Source organism: Nelumbo nucifera, chromosome 2, assembly GCF_055504915.1.
Source record: "Nelumbo nucifera cultivar China Antique chromosome 2, China Antique-T2T, whole genome shotgun sequence".
Taxonomy (NCBI): domain Eukaryota; kingdom Viridiplantae; phylum Streptophyta; class Magnoliopsida; order Proteales; family Nelumbonaceae; genus Nelumbo; species Nelumbo nucifera.
Window position 1 is genome coordinate 32,842,861 of NC_142650.1, and position 25,306 is coordinate 32,868,166.

General features: G+C 37.2%; 1 protein-coding gene across 1 annotated transcript; it reads right to left on the bottom strand.

Annotated features, from left to right (window-relative positions):
* Positions 1 to 4,615: 4,615 nt before the first annotated feature.
* On the bottom strand, positions 4,616 to 24,451 carry LOC104603281 (RNA-binding (RRM/RBD/RNP motifs) family protein). Its single transcript, XM_010267277.2, has 9 exons — positions 24,401 to 24,451; positions 24,187 to 24,265; positions 14,428 to 14,691; positions 14,023 to 14,086; positions 13,654 to 13,721; positions 11,247 to 11,336; positions 11,029 to 11,159; positions 5,010 to 5,165; positions 4,616 to 4,921 (listed from the first exon to the last, which is right to left on the bottom strand). Exons 2-9 carry the CDS (start codon positions 24,191 to 24,193, stop codon positions 4,898 to 4,900), a joined length of 804 nt encoding a protein of 267 aa, XP_010265579.1. The 5' UTR covers positions 24,194 to 24,265; positions 24,401 to 24,451; the 3' UTR covers positions 4,616 to 4,897.
* Between the last annotated feature and the right edge of the window lie 855 nt (positions 24,452 to 25,306).

The following is a 25,306-nucleotide window of genomic DNA, read 5'->3' on the forward strand; positions in this document are numbered from 1 at the left end:
TCAAAGTGGTTGGTTACAAGAATGCAACCAATATTGTAAGAAATAATATCCCCTTTTCAATCGGGTTTTCTCAAAAAAAAGATAAATCACTGACAATATTGTGTTAGTAAAGGAAATCCTACATCAAATTAAATCAAAAAAAAAAAAGGAAAGGGTATATAGCCCTAAAATTGGACATTTGAAAAGCTTTTAACCATATGGGATGGAGATTCCTTATGAGGTACTAAAGCATGTGAATTTTCCCATCAAACGGTGCAATCTAATTCTTCAATGCATCACCACCTCAGCATTTTAGTAAAGATTGGAGGGAAGGTTGAGACAAGATGATCCCCTCTCCTCGTACCTCTTCATTATTGAGATGGAGGTTTTAACATGATTACTCTTACATACCTTTGCGAATCACTTGCTCCAAGGTATCAAGTTCACAAGGGAGAGAGCCCCCCAAATCACCCATCTACTATTTATAGATCACTGTATTCTCTTTTGCAAAGAAGAGCCATTCCAAATCAAAGATCTTAATAGAATATTACAAAACTTTGAGTCACTCTCAGGCCAAGAAATAAACACACATAAGTCCTCTATCGGCTTTAGTGCCAATGTTCGTCGGCATCACAGAAAGAGTATTAGCCAACTGCTGAAGGTAAAGCAACCTTTGTGGGGCACAAAATATATGGGGATTAGAATTTGCTTGAAGGAAAAAAAAAATGCGGAATCCCACAAAGAACTAAAGGACAAAATAATAAACAGACTCAAGGCGTGGAGTATAAGTCTTCTCTCACAAGCTGACCGCACCCACACTTTCAGTTGATCCCTTTGTACCAAATAACAGCAACAATCTTATCTAAAAGCATACTCCATTGCATAATAAAAATATGAGACTTCTGTGCAAATCTTTCCAAAAAAATGCTCAAGATATACAATCCCTTGGAAGAGATTTTGCTCACCTACACCATGTGGGAGGCCTAGGGCTCCGTAATAATGTGTTCATGAACAAGTAAACAAATTTGGAGATTACTGGTAGGAATGGAAATTTTTCCCATTCCGACAGGAATCCGATGGAGTAGGGGATGGGAATTGTTTTGGTGGGGCGAAGATGTGATAAGGATTAATAGAAATCCCTGATCGGGGTCAGGGTTGGGGATGGGGATTGAGGTCCTCGCCCCGCCCCAACCCCGATATATATATGTATGTGTGTTATTTATATTAAATAATATATTATATTATTTTTATATATCAAAACATATTTAAAATATTATTTATAATTAAATTTTTTTATTTATTTTAAATAAATTTATTTTTCAAAAAAATACTGTTATTTAAAAAAATTCAAGGATTCAGGTCCCCGCAAAGAATCCATCCCCATTAGGGATCGGGGATGGAGGACAAATTTTATCTTCAACGAGAATTGGGGTTAATTTCAGAATCAGGGTTGGAGACGGAGAATATGATCCCCGCCCCAAACCTGCCCCACTGCCATTCTTAATCACTAGCCTTCCCCAATAGCATATGGAGCTCTCAAATGAAGTCAAAATACTACCCAAAGACTAGCCCACTTGCTCCCGAGAAAAATGGAAAAATATCTTCATGGTAGAGACAAGCCAAAACACTTTTACATGAAATGAAACCAAGTATTATATGGCTCTTAAAAGATAGTACAAACATCTCAGTTTTTTGGGGACCCATGGATCCCAACATTAAGTGGAGGAATTCCAGTCCCCAATCCCAACCAACACAGATACTTGATATCAAAGTCAGTGAATTGCTGGAGCCAAATAGTTCAGGGGACATGGACAAATTGCAACAATTTTTGGACCCGAATTCAATACCTCATGCTCTTGAGCTCAGTCCAAACACAGAATTAGTTGCTGACACTCCAATTTGGAAAGAAAAGCTTCAGGTGAGCATACAGTCAGTTCAACATACCAATGGTTTTGCTTCATTACAAATTGATGGATCTTGCAATTCAGGATGCGCTTTCATCCTCCAAGGAGTGCAAGGCAGCCAAACTATTCGTGAAGGAAAGCCCAACAGAGCCATCAACCCATATGATGCAGAACTAAAGGCACTAATAGCTGGTTTGGAAGAAGCTTCAAGCCTTCAACACAGAATATGGATAGACTTACCTTATATGGCGACTGTAAGCAATTATTATCTTTCATAGAGAATCAATGTTACAAAGTGGATGGTGCATCTACCAATCGAAGATCAAGGGGTTGTTAAGGAATTTTAAGCAAATATTTTTTGTTTTTTAAATAGAAACTACAACCAGGCGATTCATGTTTTAGCATATATATATATATATATATATATATATATTTGTGTGTGTGTGAGTGATCTGATCCGAATTCAATTCGGTTTATGATCAGATCCTATTAATCCGATCCGAATATTCAAAATGGGGATATCCGAATCTAATAATATTGGATCAAATCATGATCTGATCTATTTTCACTCCTATATCGCCTGTATGTGCAATGTTTCAATCCATCATCGACCCAATCGATTAAACCGTTCGAACCATCACCCAACCAAGATTTCAAATCTGAATTTGATAAAACTTGAAAAATGATAAAAAACTGTTTGACTTGATCAAAACCATCCAAATTAAATGATTGGACCATTGACCCATTTGAAATGAATATATTTACCTTTACCTTTGCAGTAGTGGTTGTATACTAATCTTACTCATCCTAATGTCAAGCCACGTACCACCTTTACCTTTACCTTTACCTTTACTTGGTGATATAGAACTCAGAAATGAATATATTTTTCGAAACATAAGCCCAAATTTAGCTTCCTGTCATAAGAGGCTTTTATCGCAAATCCTCCTCACAGGGAACAGAGTACTGAACGAAGTTTGAAAGCCTATAGATGGGAACCTCCCCCTGCAAACTGGATTAAAGTGGTGTTTGGTATCCTGGCAGTTATGAGGCGTTTTCTGTAGGAACTAGGAAACAAAACACCACGCCACACTCAAAACAGCCACAAAACACCTTTAGTGAGACATTCTCTTACCAAAAAGTGTTTTGAGTGAGACACTCTCTGTTGCTGCCACATAAGAATAGTAAAGCCATGTCATCGAACCGTTTGAATAAATGCATGGCTGATGCTTGAAACACGTTTTTGGCGTTTTGAGCGGTGGTGATTTGCCTGCTTTTCAAGGCCTTGATTTGTGTTTCCTAAAACAGTTCATTCAAATATGATTTTTGACCGTTAAACTTAAAACGTCTACATGGCACCTATGTGTACTCGAAACAGGAACACCGCGCAACGTAGCTGGGCTGCAGTTGGAGGAATAATTTTACGTTCATAATTGGGTGGAACTCGAACCCTAATGGCAGAGTTATGGGAGCTATGGGTGCTCATCAAAGTAGATTTTTGGTTATGTCCATTGCATTTTTTCCTGATTTATTTATTAGAAATCGGGAGAAAACAGGTTGGGCACAAATTATAACGCAATAATTGTTTTTGTTTTTTGTTATACATGAACACCATGGAATGCCACTGGTTACCACACGGAGAATGACAGTAGTGATTTCGGTTTTTTTTTTTTCTCTTCAAACCGTAACCCTTTTCCACTCCTGTTTCTCGCCCACCTCACCCTCTGCCCCCTGCCGCTCACCATCAAAATCCACCACCGGTGGCTTTCTCTTTCTCTAAACTTATTTTGTCCATCTTCTTCCACCACGGACACTTCTCTGCATCGCAACCAACTATATCAGTTCATCCAAGTCTATTGCTATCAAATTCCACCACCGGTGGCTTTCTCTTTCTCTAAACCCTATTTTGTCCATCTTCTTCCGCAACAGACACTTCTCCACGTTGCTGCTGCAAGTTAACCAACTATATCAGTTCATCCAAGTCTAAGTTGTAAGTTTGATTCTTCCCTCTCTCTCTCTCTCTCTCTCCCCCCGCCCCCTGTTTTGTTCATCTTCATATGCCACAGAAGTGTATCTGCACTGCCGCAGCAAATCCAACGAAGTTGAACCAACTACACCAGTTCATCCGAATCGGAGTTGCAGGCTTGGTCCCGGTCAGTCACCAAGTGCATTTCTCTGGAGATCAGAATGTTCATTTTGTAAACCTAGCCGTGGATCAGAACGTTCGTTTTAGAAAGATGATCAAGCTACCACGTCAAATTTTGTGCTATCTCTGAAAATCGTTTATCATCTTGCTAGTCTGTAGTTGAATTTCTGGAATAAAAAAGGTTTTCCATTTTGCAATTTCATATTTCAAATCTAGAACTACAAACCCTACTTCATTTAGTATCAAACTTTCTGCACGCAAGGATGTAGAAGATTTCCCAGTTCCCACACATGCACACAGAGAGAGAAAATGGTCTACCGGTGATGGAAGTTGACAATGACCGACGACAAAGTACAGGGTGAGGCGGGAGAGAAAGGGGAGAGGAAGAAGATTAGACTGTTAGTACTCAAAAAGAAAAAATTAAATAAAAATTAAATTTTCCAACCACTCCTGAATCCTGTCATTTACTATCAGACGAATTCGCACATAGGAATGACCTTTTATCATGTAAAACTGACGTGGACTTTTGCAATTCGCCCCACAGCCCGCTCAACAGCTTGGCGCGTTCAGCTAATTCGAACTCGTGGTCTTGACTCTTGAACATTATCTTTAAGAGTAGAGTAGGATTCAACATTCAAGTACAACTGTTATCAATTGGCTCGATCCATTTTTTCATGCAAAATAGCAATAATGGGCAAAAACCAATAAAAGGGAATAAATAAATAACTTACATGGCTTCTGTATTCGGGATATGTAAAAACTCGCAACAACATTTATATTCAAAATGTGTATAATTGGATAAAAAGCCCCAATTTCAGTGGCACATGTCAACAGTGCCAGTTTGGTAAAGATAGAACCATTTAACAGACGGTCATGAAGATGAACCACCAAATACCTGCAAGAAGAATGATTTAGGCTTCTGTGTAGCAAAAAACAGAATTCCAACCAAGTGATCTAGCATTAATAAACGAGAAGACACTTACTCCAGCCAAGATTTCTTTAGATAGGCCAGACTTTTTTCTCTCCACTGCATTATCTGCAACAGGTCGTGTCTGTGGGAATTGACGAATCACCTTCACTTCCTGTTGCTCTACAGTGGACCCAGAATTTGCATCTGAACCATGTTGAGACTTCTGCTTCTGCATAGTATCAGCATAGATATAATACAATCAGCAACTGTCATGCAATTGATACCTTCTTTTGCATTACTGACCATTATATTGCTTTCCAAATATTCAAGGGGATTTATATGTTTGCACCACTAAATCTTCCAGCAACTACAAGTTTATTTCTTGAGCACAGAGTGGAATTCCAGACAATAATATCTACTTTAAATGAGACTATTAGTATCAAAAAACATACTGGGAAGCTCAATCACTCAATCTGCTGAATATATGCACCAGAAAAATTGGAGATATGATTCTTTTTTTTTAATTTACATAAGCAAAGATTGTAATGTCATTCACAAAAGTTTCTTTTTAATACAAACTAGAGAATTATTATATCTCTCAGGGTTAGACCTCATACTAACCCAATAAAGAAACAGGGAGACCCGGTCCCCATGCAGACCCTATACATCAAGCACGTAACAGGACCAGAACTGACCCTGTTATTAATCAGGCTTACGGGTTTGACCTGATAATTAAACAATAAACTTGGGAAATGAAGAGTTTAGACATTATTTGAAGATATTACATGTCAAGAAGAAACATCTAAACACACATTAGGTCAGATCTTGCCCTTACTAGTTCAGGACAGGGTGGACCCAGTCCAAAAATCAGAACCAGAGCTGACCCATCACAACAATTGGACCATGTATACTAGGGTCTGCTTGGTCGAGGCCTGTCAGGTCAACGTGGATGGCTGGCCCATTGATAGGTCTACAGAGATGATAGGCCTAAAGAGATACAAGCAAAAATGCTATGCCTTGCTTTCATTATCCTAATTCCCACACACAAGGCATCGGGTTGCATCTCTCACTACCTTCAACTCTTTTGATCCTGCTATAGATCAAAATAGTAGTATAATAGTAAAAAGCGGGAATAGCTCCCCATGGCTTCCAGACTATTCTTGACTAAAATACCCCTATTTTTGAAATTGGTCCCTCTTATTGTGAGGGCAGAAATTGTGATTTGAACACTACTATTCAGCCTCATTCTGTTCCCTCTGAATAAGTCCCATTCCCATATTTAAGGTATTAACTGCTATTCCCTCTCATATTTAATATATCTTCATTCCTCAACATTAAATTCCACTAATTATATCTATGAACAATCTCTTCCACTATAAAATGCATGGATCCTCTAACAAGATTTCTGGAATTCTTTTCTGTTTCAGCATAAATGTATGAATCCTCTCACAAGACCTCTAGATTTTTTCTTAGACAAATCTTCACTCTTCATATTGACTGCAAATTAATTAAGGGCAAAAGAAATCCTTTTTTCGGGCTACATAAATTATTTCCTCCCTCCTTCCCTTCCCTCTATATACACAAGAATGAATAAGCATGTAGAACTTCTCTTCTTAACTAAAATACCCCTATTTTTGAATTTAGTCTCCCTCTAATTGTAAGGGCAAAATATGTACTTTATATTAATCATATTAAAGAAAAATGTGTGATAAACAAGAATATTTTATTCATGATGGAAACGAAATACAAAATTTAAAATCAACCCAAAAAAAATGAAATCATTTTCCTATTTGGTGGTGGGTCAACAGTTCAACCTTTTGGGTCAAATGTGTTAGCTCTTGATGTCATAATTAAATAGTAAAAAACAAAAAAAAGCTAAAAACACAAAATTTATAAAAAAAAATACAGTATTTTGTAGAAATCATTTGGGCATATCTATTATTATATATTCATTATATCAAGAAATAAGTGTGATAAATAATTTTTTATACATAAAAATATTAAAAAAAATTGTAGAAAATTTGACACATCATTACCATTACTGTCACCATCTAAAATTGTCGTGTGAAAATTTGTTATAAATAATCAACAGGTATTAGGCAAGGAGACCCCCTCTCCCAGTCTCCCCCTTCCTATTATTCATCTTGATTGCTGAAGTGTTGGGGAGGCTTATAGAGAGGGCCGAATCTAGAAGCTTGGTGAGAAGGTGGAAAGTAGGAAGGGATAGGATTCTAGTTACCCACTTACAGTTTACAGACAATACAATCTTGTTTTGTGAGGGGAGGAGATCGATTGGGTAAGCAACTTGAAATTGGTGATTAATGTGTTTGAACAAATGACTAATCTTTTTTTATCATTGAACAAATGACAATCTTAAAGTCAATTTTGATAAGAGTTGTGTGGTTGGAATCGACATGAGTGATAGAGAAGTGGAAGAAAATGCCCAAGTTATGGATTGTGTGATTTCCTCAGTGGTTGTTGAACTATTTAGGGCTACCCCTTGGGGATAATCCGAGTAAAATGAGCTTCTGGAACCCAGTGGTTGATAAATTCACCAAGAGATTAGCCTCGTGGAAGAAGAACTACCTATCCCTAGGTGGAAGGATTACGCTGATTAAATGGACTTTGGCCGATTTTCCTATATATTTTGTCAGTGTTTAAGATTCCAAGGGAGTCTGTAGGAGTTTGGAGAAATTAATGAGAGATTTCCTTTGGGAACCTGGGGAAGAGAAGAGAGACCACAGAGTTAGGTGGGAGATAGTTACTAAAACCAAGAATGTTGGTGGGTTAGGTTTGATTAACTTACAAAAGAAGAACGAGGCTTTATTGGGGAAATGGTATGGAGATTGACAGTGGAAAGGTTGTGGGCTGAAGTAATCTTAAGTATACATGGGCAAGCAGCTAAAGGTTGGGATGTAGGAGTATCCACTGGGGCTACAAGAGCTTCTCCTTGGAAATCTATTCATGTCATTCTTCCGACCTTCCTTCCACTCATCAGGTATGATCTTTGCTCCGGAAACCTTGTGAAATTTTGGGAACATGTTTGGATGGGAAACATACCTTTGAAAGAGTACTTCCCTTCTTTATATTCCCTCTCCATGTTTAAAAATGAGCTTGTTTCCACCATTCTAACTTGTTTTCTGCTTTGAATTGGAACTTGGGTTTTACAAGGGCTCTCAGAGACTCGAATTGAACAGTGATTCTGCTTTACTTAAAATCCTTGATGAGGTGGTTCTGGATCCCTCTAGGAGGCATAGTAGGATTTGGACCCCTTCCCCCTCGGGTGCCTTTTCTTGTTCTTCCTTCTTTAGATAGTTAGTTCTACCCTCAACCAATAATGGACAACCTTTCCCACTTTTGGAAGTTTTGGGTAAGCCAATTCCTCCAAATATAGGTGCTTTTTGTTGGGAAGCTTTCTTAGAAAAGTGTAACACTTGTGATTACTCCAAAAGAAAAGGACTAATTGGTGTTTGTCCCCCCACACCGGTGTGCCCTTTGTAAGGATAATGGTGAGAGCTGCTATCACTTATTAATCTCTTGCTCTTTTGTCTCTAAATATGGAGTTGGTTTCTCTCTCTATTTGGAGGAAGACAAACACTCTTATCTGGCCTGTGTACAGTTTGCAATCATTCCATTTCTGTTAATGGGTCAAAGAGGAGAAGCAAAACACAATGGAGATGTGTTAGAGCAGCTATCTGTTGGACTGTTTGGGAGGAAAGAAACCAAAGAATTTCCCTGAAAAAGAAAGAAGTGACGAGGCCATAATAGAAACCATAACTGTTAGGGTGGTTCAGTGGGTCAAGACTATGAAGCTCTTTGAGGGGTTTACAGCTGGAGATATTATTAAGAATTGGAAAGATGTGGCCCATTCAACTACTCTTAAATCTGTAACTAATCCAGTATGGTCCCCTTCAGCTGGTGGGTTCACCAAATTGAATTTTGATGGTAGCAGTGATGGAACCCAGGGCCATCAGGTATTGGAGGAGTTTTCAGGGATGAGGGTGGAAGAATTATTGCCTTTTTCAGGCACCATTGGAATTGGAGATTCCCTAAGAGCTGAAATCTTGGCAGTTTCGGAAGAGGTAAAGAGAGTACGAGATTTGAATATAAAATATCTGATGGTGGAGGGTGATTCAACGTTGGTTATTCACTGGTTGCAGAATGAAGAGATGGGCTTCTGGAAATTTTTAAATGAAAAAAAGAAATTTACACAGCTGACTCAAGGCATGGAAATTAAGTTTCAATGGATTAAGAGAAGTGCAAACTCCTTTGCTGACTCACTTACCAAACAAGGGGTGGGAAGAGAAAGTCTTTTTTGGGCATTGTTGTAATATGGATATCATTTCAGGAGGGTTAAGAGATTTTACCCCTATTGTTTCATGAATTTACTAAAAGCTACCCTATAGTTTGTATTTTACTAAAACATTCCCTTTAGTTTGCAATCTATTTACTTAATCGACCTTCCATTAGATGAAAGTGGAAAACGACAGTTTGAACCGTAACATCCACTCAAATAATTTTAATCAAAATAAACTAAAGAAAATGCCATTTTTGCCCCTAGTAAAACACAGACAACCACTCTATTTTGTCAATTTTGTCTTCTATACAAAAAAGTGTTAGGGGTACTTTTGGAATAAACAACCATGGATCCATACCCTTGAACATTTTCCACTCAGTATGGGTCCATGCCCTTAAACATTTCCCACTTAATTTAAGTGATCATGTTACTATTTTTTGATGGAAAACACAAAGAGTTCTTAATGAAAGGTCGATTAAGTAAATAGGTTGCAAACTATAAGGGGTATTTTAGTAAAATACAAACTATAGGGTAGGCTCAAGTAAATCTGTAAAACTATAGGGGGTTCTAGTAAATGACCCTAAATAAAATTCTGTTAATTATCCAAAAAATAATAATCTGAAGGGATGTTTGATAACAGCTGAGGTGGCTGAACTGAAAGACTTATTGCCTTGTCTTTTGGTAGATAAGATAATTAAATAATTAAATATTCAAGGGCAAAATAATAAACCCAAGTTCATTTTTAGCCATTAAAGAGCTCACAACCTGCTTATAACTTATTTACTAAAAGACAAGTAATTTAGTTCAGTTACTTCAGATGTCATCAAATGGCTACTAAAAAATCCTCTCAAATTCCAATGAAAAGATAATATCAAGGGTTGGAGATAAAAGCTCAGTTCTAGCCATATAACCAGAACCTCATAAGGCCTGAAGAAACAAGGATCACCTCTTCTTTACTGCTTCTAAGCTTCTGAAAAACCCAGATTGGACTAGGTTACCCAAATAGCATTCTTGAAAGTTGATTTCTGTAGCAGGATTAGCTGGAGGACCCACTCTATCCTATAGTCTCTAATGAAAGTCAACTGATAAGCCTCTAACTCTCCAACTCCAGCACCTAATGGATGATTCTAACAGAAACAAGGCACTAAGGAGTACCCATAATTAAGTGCATCCCAACATGATTTTTCCCCAAGTACTAAGGAGAAATATGGCAACTCTGAAGGAGTTGTCAATTTGCTGAGAAAAAGGGTACTCAATCCAAAAGGAAAAGACATGTCCACAGAGCTTCAAGGCATAACAATATGAACAAAAAGATTATTCACCAATAGCCCACCTTCAACACAAAAGATACAACTTTTAGGGGATAACCAAGTGTTTTGTTTCCTTTGAAGTAAATCAAAGATGTTGAGCTTTCTATGAATCACTTCCTGCATAAAGCTCTCATATTACAAGGGCAAATACCTTCAACAAAATTTTATACCGAGAGGAAATTCAGACTTTCAAAATAAAGAAAATATCAATTTCCTCTTCCTACAAGTAGGCTGTCCATTATATAAAGGATTTGCATACAGAAGCGGAATTAGATAATGTTGGGTTGCCTTCTAAAGTTGAGCCTACAGGCAAGCAGTGGGATCAAAGTTGTTATGTTTAGAGCATTTAACTATGGAGTCCCTTGAGACTTACGTATGAAAAAACCCCTTCTGAGAGGAATCAAAGTGAAAAAAAAAATGTGTAAGAAAACATGATAAAAAATAGTGATATTACAAGAAAAGGTGAAACTGGATAATAGGATTACCTTCTTCACCCGTTCCTGTATAGAATTTAAGGCACGTGACTGATTGACCTTTGAGAGGTAGAAGTCCCGCTCCTTCTTAGCAGCAGATATCTCCATTGCTAGCTTCTGCTCACGAATGGCATTCTTGTAAGCTGCATTGGCATGTCTTGGCTTAGGGAGAGATAGCAGTGTTAAAATACCCAGTATATCATAGAACAAAATATGAAAACACTCCATACCAATTTCTTCAGTAAGATCATCCCATTTAAATTTGCTTAAATACTTGATGTTCCAAAGGTCATAATAGAAAGATGATCTCTTCCTCCCACCTGTGTACGAGGAAAGCAAGCAGGTTATGAGAATTCAGGTAGGAACTGGAATTAGAAAAACAAAATGAAGTTAATAGGTTTAGGTTGATATTATATTTATTAATTAGCAACTCAATCAGCATAAGCCTGAATGCTTGATTGATAATAGGTAGTCTAATTTTAATCCTCAATCAGCAGAAATATTAAAATACATGGCTATAAAAACAAGCCCAATCTACTTTTCTGGTTAAGAATTATGAAAGAAAATTAAAAAAGAAGCCCAATCAATCTGAGTTCACTTTGCTAATCTTTTAAAATAGAGTGCACCTCTAAAGTGGGATATTTTCCATATGACAAGAGATGAAAGCCCCTTGTTTAGCTAAAGAATCTGACAAAGCATTTGCCAATCTACTAACCCATTGAAAGCTAGCTGACATGGTTCTCGTAAGCCATTTGACTTTTTTGATGATGTCCCTATATCCCCAAACAACAGTTTTTGGGTCCGACATTCATCCCACTATCACCTTAGAGTCTCCTTCAACTATCAAATTAGTCACTCCAAGTTGGACAGAAATATGTAGCCCTTGTATCACAGTTAATATCTCAGCCCTTGTAGAGTCTCCAAAACCCACTGGACCTGAGAATAAGGACAGAATTTTGCCATCCTTATTCCTCAAGATCCCTCCTATACCCGAAGGCCCTGGATTGCCTTGACTGCTCCCATCAAAGTTCAACTTTACAACTCCTTCGGGAGGGGGTAACCAACTTGCTTGTGTTCTGTTTTTCTTGGATGATGTGGAGGCCACTGCTGCCCAACTCCTTCAAAGGTCATCACTAGAGTAATCCACAAAGAGATCAGTAGTTTTTAGCAAGGTTCAAAGTATCGACACGTATCAGCCCGTATCAGCCGATACGTATCATTCCGGACCCCTATAATACGCCCCTATACTGGGTGTATCGGGGGTCTGACCGGTTCAGGGGGTGGAGCTAAACCGGCCCCCCTGAACTTGGTTTTTAGCCAAAGGATTGCCCTTGTCAATATACAATCCTTTATTTCAGCAATGCTTCTCTCCTTCTCCTGGAAAATTTTGCCATTTCTTTCCTCCCAAATGGTCCATAAGAGGGCTGCCCCAATAAATTTCCACATTACTTTCCCCCTCTTTGTTGGCCAACCAAAAAAAGACGGATCAAAAAGCATATTTACTTCAGGAAGCAGGTTCCACCTGTACCCACAAGCATAAAAACCCAATTTCAAATATTTACTGTAAAAGAGCAAGAAATCAGTAGGTGATAACAGTCCTCATTCTGCACTTTACATAAAATGCACCAATTGGGGGACAAGCATGAATAAGGTCTCTTTTTTTGTACATTGTCCACAGTATTAATTTTACCATAATACACTTCCCAACAAAAACCAGAAATTTTAAGTGGAATTGGCCTTAACCAGACTTCTTTAACTGAGAACAACAAAGGGGAAGGAATAGAGCATAAAGATTTAAGGAAGGAAGAACAAGAGAAGGAGCCACTCGATGTCAAAGACCAAATTCTTCTATCTGGTTTAGGAGGGTCCAAACAAACAGAATCAAGTAAAAGTAAGAGCTCAGAGGCAAAAACCGATTTCTCATCCCTCAACCCTCTACGAAACCCAAAATCCTAATTAAGAGACAATGGGAGAATGGGGGAAGAAAGAAACCTCGAAACAAGCTCCTTTTTATAGAGGGAAATAGAAAAAAGGGAGAGATAGAGGTCTTTCAATGGTTGGTTGCCCACCCAAACATCTTCCCAAAAAAGCACAAAATTACCATTGCAGACATCATATCTTACAAACTTGAGAAACTTTGGGAGGATGCGAGTGTGGCCCGTTGAGATACCCCAGTATCCCAACCAGATTCAAAACAGCCATGGATACTATCCACCACCTCATGCCATAATCTCTCTCTTTCCAGAGGCCACCTCCATAACCACTTGCCCAAAAGAGATTCATTCTTATTTACTAGGTTCCCTAAACCTAAGCCCCCTTGTTCCTTGCTTCGACTCACCACCTCCCATCTAATCAAATGATCCTTCTTCTCTGCACAGGGCTCCCACGAAAAATCCCTCATCAACTTTTCTATCTTCTTGGCTTCCCTAACAGGTATCCTTAAAACAGACAAAAAGTAGATGGGTAAGTTTGCGAATGTGGCCCTAATCAAAGTTATTCTACCCCCCAGAGAGATATAGTTCTTTTTCCAAGTCACTAGCCTTTTTTCAAACTTCTCTACCACCTAAATGACCATATTTATATATGTAGAATATTATCAATATAACAAAAGATGAGAACAAGAAAGGAATAACATACCTATTTGTTGACCATTTAACATGCTAGCAACCTGCTTTGCAATACTTTTCTTGGTGAACTCAACCCACCTACATGTGACAAAAATTGTTAAAAGATCATATGCAGATAATGACTACATATATAAATACAATTTCACAAAGCAGAAGCTGATATGAGCTTTCATAATTAAAGGAAGATTAAACAGAAGATTTGCAAACTAAAAAATTATACAGAAGAGTCTTTCAAGAAGGAAAAAAAAAGCATAAGCGACTTCCAGAAGCCAATACAATACTTGCCAACTTGTATCTTATTACAGTGCCAAAATAGAGCAAATTGTTATAAATTACAAGATAATTTTACTTAAGGAATATCTATAGTTAAATAACACACCCTTCTGTAAATTGTTGACCTCGAAAGCCACCTGCCCGTTTACGATGTACTTGAGCCACTGGATCTGCCAGGCAAAACCAAAGAGTTCTTCTATTAGGAAATGATAACTATAGCCTTCATTTTATTAGGAAATGATAACCCATTTACTAATAACTATAGCCTATAATAAGATAATTATAGCCTTATCAATAACTATCTATAAACTTGTGAAGAATATCAGATCTATGAACCTAGCATGCATAAAGTATTAAAACATAAAAGCTGAAATTTTCTTAAGAGTGGATAAGTCAACTATTAATAGGCTTACAGGTTCACAAACAACAAACAAGAGCATAACCAAAGAATTCCAGAAGCACCCAAAAAAAAAAGATTTTAAAGAAACAGCCAGCTGAAACTATTTATTACTTTCAGGTGTAAGATAGATTCGTTCTATCTCTCCATACTGAGACAGAAGCTGGCGAAGCTTCAAAGGATCCATGTGAGGAGGAATGCGACTCAAATAACAAACTCCGCGTTTGTCAGCCTTGGCAGCTTCCTCCAATAAACGTTTATTCTTTTTATTTTTCCTTTTTTCCTTCCTTCTATCATTTGTTTGTGCACCTAATGCATTTAATTCCTCTGAAGGTCCTGTCTTGTTTCCATCTTTTTCATCCTCAGCCATTTTAGCATCTGGGAGATAATGCAAAGAGAACACATGAATAAAACTGAATAACCACAAAAGTGAGTAAAATAATACTTAGAAAGTAACTATACCATTAATTGATCAAAAAAAAAAAAAGTAACTATACCATTACGGATTACTATACTACCATAGGAATATAAAGTACAACCAATAATGTGAAGGAACAGTTCGTAATCTGTCAAAACAATTGAGTACTGGACACATTACAAAGTCATCTAAAACAGATAATAGGAAGCACAATACAAGTTCGTGTATTCACAGATAAACTGGAAAAGGCTATGAAGGTTCTCCGAAGAAACTGATAGCATTAGGATCAGTTTAGGAAGAGTGCAAATACAAATATGTACAATGCAGAAACTTGTATACAGTATTTCTAAACCTTGTATTTGCACTCTTTTTTTATGAGTACTTTGTATTTGCACTCTTCCCAAACTGAGCTTAAGGAAAGAAGTTAGCAAGGCCAAATATAAGTGCAGTCCATATCAATCAGACACAGCCAAGACTTTTCAAGTTACTGGATGTTCGGTTTGGAGGGGGATTTGTAAAACATATCCTTGTTTCACTAAAAAAAGGAAGTGACTTAGACAAAAAGAGAAGCAACTTGGACAAAAAGACAAGTGACTTGGACAAAAAGAAACGAAGTGACTTAGACAAATCTTGCTTGTCAATAACCTCGGACCAATCAATCGAATAGGGACTTGTGGTTCTCCAATAGGCCACTAATGGAGCTGTTCCCAGGCTAATTTCTGATTGCGGAAAATAGGAACTCTTCTGTACCTTTTGTTTTGAAGTTAACCATCGGGTTGTATGGAAACCCAGGTTTACGAGAAATCTTAATGATTGGGAACTGGTGGTGATGAAGGACCTCTCCTTAATTCTCTACAAACAAAAGCCAAGTATCTCTAAGCCAAGACTGTAGAATATGGAGATGGGACCTGAAAGCGAATCTCTCGACAAAATCTTTCTTCTTATACTTAACTAGGGGAGACAGGATGGTCTTCCCAAAAGACAAAGTTGGGTTCCAGCTGTTCCTTCTAGCCTTCTTGGTTTGGACAGCCTTTGGGAGAAATACCTCGCAGTAGACAAACTGAACAGGAGGGGTGTGGAGATTACTAATACTGGATGTGTAATGTGCTCCCAATCAGAGGTAAGTAACAATCACCTGTTTCTGCATTTTCTAAAAGGCTTTGTGTATTCTCTGGAGCTTCCCTGAAAACCTAAAGAAAGCACTCTGGTGCTGGCAGATAACAAGGAAAAGAAGCAGATTATTATGGTTCTCTACAGCTGCAAACATGCGAGTGATTTGGAACAAAAGGAATGTGTGTGTTTTCAATAATGTCTTTTCTGAGGATATGCTGAAAAATAAGATATCTGGCAGTTGGCACCATATGGTCCTGGATAGCAGTATATCCTCTCTTCAGGGATTTCTCTTTTCCATCTCTTTTTTTTTATTTCAATGTTATATCTGAGCATAGATGACTTTTTTTGTGCACAGTATGTCTATACTGATTTTAAGATGTACAGCATCCCATTCTACTTACCTATAGATGTTCTTGTATACTTCATGATTCAGTAATGGAATCCTTACATTACCTTGTTCAAAAAAATAGATAAACTGGAAAACTAAAATTGTTCAAACAATAAATAAATACAACAATGAATTTAGCACCACGTTGCAATGCCAGGTCCCCTTGTCACTTTCTCAATGCAAACTTTAGAGATATTAGAGGTTGATATTAAATTGTAAATTTGTAATTTGATGCAGAGAACTGAACTCAAAAAAAAAAAAAAAAAAAAGCCAACATTACAGTTGGATGAACCTGACAAAATAGTACTAAGATTACTCCAAACCCAAGGGAAATATGGAAATAAGTGGATAAACAAGCCTGACAAATTGTAATAGACCAGATATAATCCTTTACAGAAGGCATTGTCACTTTAGATTCAGAACAAGACTATCAATCAAAGAAGATAAAACATTGGCTGTCATTCTAAATTACTCATTTAGACTCCAAGATAAGCTAATTATTTAGTTGATTCACTGGCAAGGGAAGGGATGATATGGTAGGCCTCAAGACTGCTTTGGCATCTGTATTTCTTTCACTCTGTCAGCTGTAAGTTGTATATGATGCAGAGCATCAACCTGTGCTACTGCAAAATAATCAATTGCAGCTCATCCAACCTCCATCAGAAGACCCCGAATGGAACACAAGTCAGTTTAGAACCACCCCAATGTGTCTAAGGTGTATTCTCAAAGGGAGTGATAACAGCCTAAGGCATCCCTTTTAGTTCAACCAAGTGAGCCCCATGTTATCTTTGATTTTATTTTTGAAAAGGTCCTTTTGGTGCCAATTTGAGATGCCTATTATAAGAATATTTTGCCAGTTTATGATTCTAATTATATATATAGGTTATTTTATTAAATTGATTAAAAGTGGATTAGTACAATTCGATTACAAGAGTGTATTCCCCACTTACGCAAAGTAAATTACAAAGATGCCCAATAAAATTGCTGCCTTGCGGCCCCTTGTTTTGCTAGGGCATCAGCCAGCCCATTTGAAGTCATTCTAACCCACTTGAAATCAGCATTCAAGTCCTTTTCCAGCCTTTCAACTTCCTTGGAAATATGTTCAAGAGTCCAAGAATTTGTCTATTGCCAGACGCCCATGTAATAACCACTTTTGAATCCCCTTCCACCTCCACCTGTCTAAATCCCAATTGCTTTGCCAAACAAAGCCCATGAAACAATGCCAAAAGCTCTGCTTTCACAGAGTTAGTAGTGCCAATTGGTCCTAAAAAGAGCCAAAAATCCTGCTCTCCGAGTTTCTGATTGCTCCACCTATTTCTGCCAGTCCTGGGTTACCCCAGGAGCTGCTATCAAAGTTCAGCTTAACTTTATTGCCTTCTGGAGGTAGCCATTCCAATCTTATTACTTCTTTTGTTAGAGGACTGTGCTACTTCCTTCCAAGTTGCAATCCAAAGTCTTAACCCAAAAGGCAACCTTTACTTTTATGTTGTCTATTACCTCCTCCACAGTCCTACTCTTTTCATTGAAGATTCTGTTATTCCTCTCTTCCCACATCACCCAAGCTATTGCTGCCTTAGTAGCTTTCGGCATTATTCTCCCTCTCTTCTTTTGCTGCCTTAGGAAGCTTGGGTTGAAGATATCCACCACCTCTTGAGGGGGAACCCACCTGCAGCCAAATAGAGAGAAGAAAAACTCCCAAATACAACTCACAAAAAGACAAGAGATTAATAGATGGGCAAGGGTCTCTCCACTGTCCATACGTAGGAAACAAATATGAGTAGAGATGTAACAAGAAGGCCTCCTTTTCTGCAGCATAACACAAGTATTTACCTTTCCAAGGAAAATAGTCCAGCAGAAAGCTTGGGTTTTTGGTGGGATAGGCTTACACCAAATTTCTTTCACTGGGAGGTCCACCCCTTGAAGACTGGGTAAAACTAGATGCCTGAAGAAAGAGGAGCAAATTAAACAGTCTCCAAGAGTCCAGAATCCTCCAAATTTGGGTCCACGGTAACTGTCTCCAAGATTTTAAGAAGGTCAATCAATAAGTTACACTCCCTTTCCCTAAGACCTCTTCTAAAACCAAGCTGCCAGTTGAGGCCTGAAGGGGAAGGAGTGCCCAAATTAAACAGTTTCATTTTTGAGAATTGAGAGGGCAAAAAATTCAGGAAAACTATCTTTTAGTGGTGAATCCCCTATCCAAAGGTCTTCCCAAAAACAGATTTTTATCCCCTCTGCCCAAATCAAAGCTGATAGAGTTGAGAAAGATAGGATATACCTTGTGAATAGCTTTCCAAGGAGAAGCTGAAGTTGCATGAGAAGCAACTTTCACATCCCAGCCATTGCCTCCCAAGCCATGAATGCTTACAATTACCTTGTACCACAGCCTTATCTCTTTCAAAAGAAAACCTCCAGAACCATTTCCCCAACAGTGCAGTGTTCCTAAGCTCAATGTTTCCTAATCCTATGCCTCATTTTTCTTTTAGTTTACTAACCTGCTCCCATTTAACCAAGTGATCCTTTTTTCCTCCCCCGACTCTCAAAGGAAATCCCTTATGCATTTCTCTAGTTGTCTTGCAATTCTAGAGGGAATGCAAAAAGTTGAAAGAAAGTAGATAGGTAGATTTGCTAAAGTGGCTCTAATCAAGGTGATTCTTCCCCCTAGGGAAATATAATTTCTTTTCCATAGAGTTAGTTTCTTTACAAACCTCTCTACCACCGGTTTCCAAGCCATCAACTCTCAGGTTTCCCCCAAAGGTAAACCTAGGTAGGTAATAGGCCAATTCCTTATATCACACCCCAGCACCTCTATAAAACTCAGATTTTTTATCAGTAACTCATAAAAGGAATTTATTAATTTTATTTTTTTATCAAAATTTCCCCATCCTCCAAATTAATTCCTCAACACCTTTAAGTTTTTCACCATTTCCAGATCGACATCCTCATAGAATAAGATTATATCATCAGCAAATTGGAGGTGGGAAACAATTACTTGATCTCTCCCAACCCTCCAACCCCTAAACTGTCCCGGTGGGTTTGCAGCCATAATCATCCTACTCGGGACCTCAGCCACTAGAGTGAAAAGGAAAGGGGATAGTGGGTCCCCTCACCTTATACCTCTCATTGCTGGGAAGAAATCCTTTACCACTCCATTGATAAGAACTAAATAGAAAACTGATTTAATACAACCTTCGCTCTACTTCTTTTTTTTCTCAACAACACATTCATTAGCCACTAAGATTTGGTCCATGATCTATCTACCTCCCACAAAAGCCCCTTGGAACAGTGAAATCACTGATGGTAGAACCAGCTTTAATCTCTCCAATAGAACCTTTGAAATTATCTTATAAAGACTCCCAATCAAGCTCATTGGTCTATAGTCCTTCAGAGATTTTTTTTGGATCAATAATAGAAAATTTTATTAATTGATTGAGAAAATTACAGAGTAAGGGCCAATAAAAACTTGTAACTCCTAGATACAGCCAAGATACACCCAAAATATAAGAGCAATTACAACTGAGCCAAAAAGATAGAATTTCTGTTCACCCCTTGCCTAGCTAGGGAACCAAAGAGATAAAGGTAGCATTTGCTCCAAAGGGGTCTAATGAAGAATTCTCCAAAAACTTGCAAATGATTTGACTTAAAAAATCCCAACATCGTGGTAGAAAGCCATAGAGAATTCATCTGGTCCTGGGGTTTTAGATCTATCCATTAAGAAAATTGCTCCCTTAATTTCTTCCAAAGAAAAACTTCTTCCCAACATTTGGTGGTGCTCCTCTGATATTTTAATCCAATTTAGGATTCTAATTATAAGAGTTATTTTGTCAGTTTAGGGTTATAAGAGTTATTTATCAGTTTAGGATTCTTATCATAAGAATTATTTTCAGTTTAGATTGATCAAAAATCATTTTCAGTTTAGGAGTCTTTTTAACATTAGCTTCCTGGTTGTTTTCTAAGTATGGTAAGGTCTATTTAAGACAGCTAGAACAGATAGTAAGGCAGTTATTTCTGGAAGGAATAAACGAAGTTTTTTTTTCCTTTGGATTTTCTCTTCTCTATTCTCCTGCACAGAGCAGAGGATATCAGCCCTGGCTTCTGTCAAATTCTTCAAACCCTAGCGGTTTGACACTACTAAAACCAAGCCCCCTCTTCCCTAAACAAGTAGTTTAGAGACTGCTTGGTGGACTGTATAGCAGGGCTACCCATCGCCCCTGTGATGCAGGAGCTGAAGAGTTGAAATTGGAATTTTGTGTATTTCTGTATTTTTGGACACTGGGGATAATTTTTCCATTTTAAAATTTTTCTGTAGGGTCCAATAATATGGTTTGATTGTCTATTTATAGTTTGTTTATGTTAAAAATTTCAGTCATTGCATAAGTAGGATTAGAGTTGAGTCTTCTTTGAATTGAAATAGGATATGACAGCTTAGTTTGAGTCCTATTAGGATTATTGAGTCTAATAGTTCGACTCCTAAGACTGTTATGAGTTTAGAGTATAAATATGTATGGACGTTTTACATAGAGCAATGAAGTTTATTGAGTTTTCTTCAGCTTATGCTAATTATGGTGAGTGATTCCCATACCCTAGAGTGATTCTAGGCACCCCGTGAATGATTCAGGGTATTTTCTCTTTTCTTTCTATTCCTATTTTCTTTCCTGTTCCTTCAAGAAGCCATTACAGCCATCAACAGCCAAAAATTTTTTTATCAAAGAAGACCATTCAACATTAATGGTTGTTGGTGGCTGTAATGGCTTCTTGAAGGAACAAGAAAGAAAATAGAAATAGAAAGAAGAGAGAAAATAGCAAGAATCACTCACAAGTTGCCTAGAATCACTCTAGGGTATGGGAATCACTCACCATAATTAGCATAAACTGAAGAAAATCCAATAAACGTCATTGCTCTTTGTGTAAAACATCTATACATGTTTATAGACTCTAAACTCATAATAATCCTAGGAGTCAAACTGTTAGACTCAATAATCCTAGTAGGACTCAAACTAAGTTGTCATACTCATATCCCATTTTAATTCAAAGAATAATCAATAACAATAATCTTAGTTATGCAATGACTGAAATTTTTAACATAAACAAACTATAAAAAGCCAATCCAACCCTATTATTGGACCCTACAGAAAAATTGTAAAATGGCAAAATTATCCCCAATGTCCAAAAAGGCAGAACTAAATAAAATTTCACAAATTTCGAATTTTGACTCTTCAGTACCTACATCATTCTCCACCAGTTCAAAAACACTCATCTTCAAGTTTTGAAGAACTTGAGGATGAAAAGTTGGTATGCCCCAATGACAAAAGGCATAGGACTTCCCACAGCTGCATGCTTGGATTGTAGAGTAGAGGTCACACACATAACTAGAAAAGGATCTTGAAAGAAATGTATTTCTAAAACACTGCCTTCCATAGCCATCTTTGTTAAATCATCAATACATTAGCTTCTTGAACACTTAATTCATCAACCTGTCATTGTAATGAATTTTCTTCCTCGCTTATCCATAATCTCAACTGCAATATTTGGAACTTTTCCTTCAATCTCTAGATTATGAATCACTCAATCACCATCTTTATGTGTTATGCTACCCTTGGTTCTTCAACATACTCTAGGACTTCTTCCATTGTTGATGTTGGTGGAACTTGTGTCATGTCAGGTTGTAATTCTTGAATTAGTTCTAGTTGAACTTGTAAGGTAAAGTCAGTTACTTCCTTACTAGGATCTACTACAATCAGCACATCTGTATCTTGCACCCAAAATTCTGAAACTTGTTCCACTTCTATTTCTTCTTGATTATTAACCTCGAGCTGATTATGGGTTGGAAACTCCTTCAGCAATTTCTGTTTTTTCTTGGCTTGTACATATTTAATATCTACAACTTTTATGGCTTGAAGTTCTGGTTCTTTAGCTTCAACCTCAATTTCAGATCTAGGATAGGCATCAATATGCAAGGAATCATTTACTTTCTTAACTTTGTACCTTCTTCCCATTGACTTCAAGTTCTTTGCTGTAACCTGTTGCTTCTTCTCTTGCTTGAAATTAGTCAACTCCATAAGCATGGAAGTCTAGTGGGATGCACTTTCCTTGCAAATGCCTCTTCATCTTTGCCCATGTACTAATAGGATTATCACCTTTGTTTTCTAGCCATTGTTCAAAAGTTCTCCATACTTTAGCATGACCCATCAACTTCATGGGTGCAAATCTAATCCTTTGTTTGTCAGCCAAATCATGCCAATCAAAATACTCGAGTTCAGCAACCCAATCAAAGAATGATTGCGGATCATCATCTCCTTTGAAATCTGGTATTTCCCTTTCTCTTCTAACATGTTTGAAACCTTACTCCCGTAGCCAACATTATTAGATATGTTTTCTTCCACCATCTTCTCAAATGAGTCAACCAAAGACCCTTCATATGGTTCAAAAACCCAATCATCATTGATTCTAGACATGTAAGATTGTTCAAAAGAGACCCTAGGCCCATAGAATCAATCACTTTGTGAAAACATAGTGAATAACCATTAGCTCTAATACCAAACTGATGAAGGACCAGCTCAATCCTAGTCCTTAGAGAATGTTGAATGGTTATCTTTGATCATAAATTTGTGACTGTTGATGGCTGCAATGGCTTCTTGAAGGAACAAGAAAGAAAATAGGAATAGAAACAGAAGAGAAAATAGCTGGAATCACTCACGGGGTGCCTAAAAGCACTCTAGGGTATGGGAATCACTCACCATAATTAGCATAAGCTGAAGAAAACTCAATAAACATCATTGCTCTTTGTGTGAAACGTCCATACATATTTATAGACTCTAAACCCATAACAATCCTAGGAGTCAAACTGTTAGACTCAATAATCCTAGTAGGACCCAAACTAAGTTGTCATATCCTATTTCAATTCAAAGAAACTCAATAACTCTAGTCCTGCTTAATGACTCTAAAATTTTTAACACAAACAAACTATAAATAGACAATCAAACCCTATTATTGGACCCTGCAAAAAATTGTAAAATGGAAAAGTTATCCCCGGTATCCAAAAATACAGAAATACATAAAATTTCACAAAATTCCAACTGACTCTTAAACTCCTGCATCACCCTGTTTGTTGCACCTTAAAACAGTAGTTAAATCTTGGTAGCTGCATTAATATACTAGTTCCCTATAGTCCACACTACAAGTAGTAGTGGTTAATTTACTTTCCTACACCAGACAAAATTCTTTTGATTGTGGTTGCTGGTAAAAAAAAAAATGAATTCCACAGTTGCCAATTTGCAGTCCAGATGAAGTTGTCTATAATTATAAATGCCAAAATGAAAATGAAAAACACAGAAAAAGAAAACAAATAATGCAACCAGGAAGAAAATAAATCAAGATAAGAAATATTGCATGAAATAAAAATTCATGGATCTCCTTTATCTACTATAGCTCAGTTTTCTTCAACTCCCGTTTGCCCAGGCCTATATGATCAATCTTTAAATGCTTTTATGGACTACATGACTATGAAGCCAAATATATTCCTTTTTTTAGCTTTTAATTGTCATGCACAACAAGGGGAACGCAACCCTACTATTCTTTTTTCCTCACCATTTGTTTAAACAATCTGTAAATATTTGTATAACCATACGCAATAGAGTTCATCAAATAGGAAGATTACAATAAGATATTATGATAGTGTTGAAATGGATTTATTCTATTGTTTTTGCCAATACAAATTTGTATTGAAGTCTAATCAATTATAATACCGTATGGTATCAAATGGGTTTGGAAGAGATCGAAAACATAGATATCAGATATGACAGTTCCTAGTAAAGCACTCTAGATAGTTACATATGTATGCTAGCTGCTTTGATCAAAGAAATTCTCGCACAGTGGCGTGTAAGCTCAAACGATAGTTATTCTGTTTGCATACAAAAAGGCACGAGAAAGAGACAGACAGACAGTCGGGAAAACTCACCGGACATGGAGCTCGTCACTCGTCAGTGATGGAAGTCAAAGAATATGATTTCACTGTTCAATGGGACCAAGAGAAAAATCTTGAAGGCAGAAACAAAAGCATGGTACAATTAGAGATATGCGAGGCAACTAGGAGAGAGATTACCAGGAGAAGAGAATATCAAAGAGAGAGAGAGAGAGAGAGAGAGAGAGAGAGAGACGAAAATAGAACATACCTTGGTCGATTGGTGAGAAAAGACGGTAGGGCTGCAAAGTGCAAACGCATATAATCGAATCGGATATAGACCGATCCAAATTCGATTCACTTAATCAGATCTTTCAATTGAACGGTTGGACCGTCCAACCCGCCACCGGCAAAAACCAAAGGGTAAATTGCATATTAATTTGGGGTTATCTCACACTCTCACTAATTTTATTTGAAACTAGCGGGTGAAAATTGGAATTTTGGTGCCTTATCCAAAAAAAAAGAAAAAAGAAAATTAGAATGTTCGTTAATTTTATTAATTACTAGCAGAATCATTTAAGGTTAGAAACATGGGTATTTTATGCATTTTAGGTTTGACCAGTTTGTCATGTAAAAATAAATAAATAAAATTATTTTCTTTATCAAAAATGCAAAAGATTTTCATATAAATTACGTCAAAATCTATAATTTTTAAGTAGTTAATTAATCTAAGAGTATGAACTAATAAATGTATGTTTGTTTGGTAAATGATATTTTGATTTCCTCTCTAAGGTTTTAAAACCGTCTTGATTCGGACGGTTGGACTTGAACCATTCAGCCTGAAAACCAGCTGAGGTAGAGGTTCTATTTCATCTTTGAACTGTTATTTTTCCAAAAACCTTTAAATTAGTATGCATTTAGTTTTGTGGATGTTTATTTGCACTTTTTTACTTTAAACGTTTATTTATATTTTTTCATTTTAAATGTTTCTTGTTTTTGTTGTTTGGTTGAAATTCATTTTAAATGTTTTTTACTTTCTACCTCAGATTATACCCATTAAACTACGCCACATTAGCATTTGGTTTCAATAAACATTGGGGCGTTGAGGGAAACAAGAATTTAACGTTTTCCCCAAATGCCCTGTGCACAAAAATCAAAGTGTTTCACTTCTCTACTA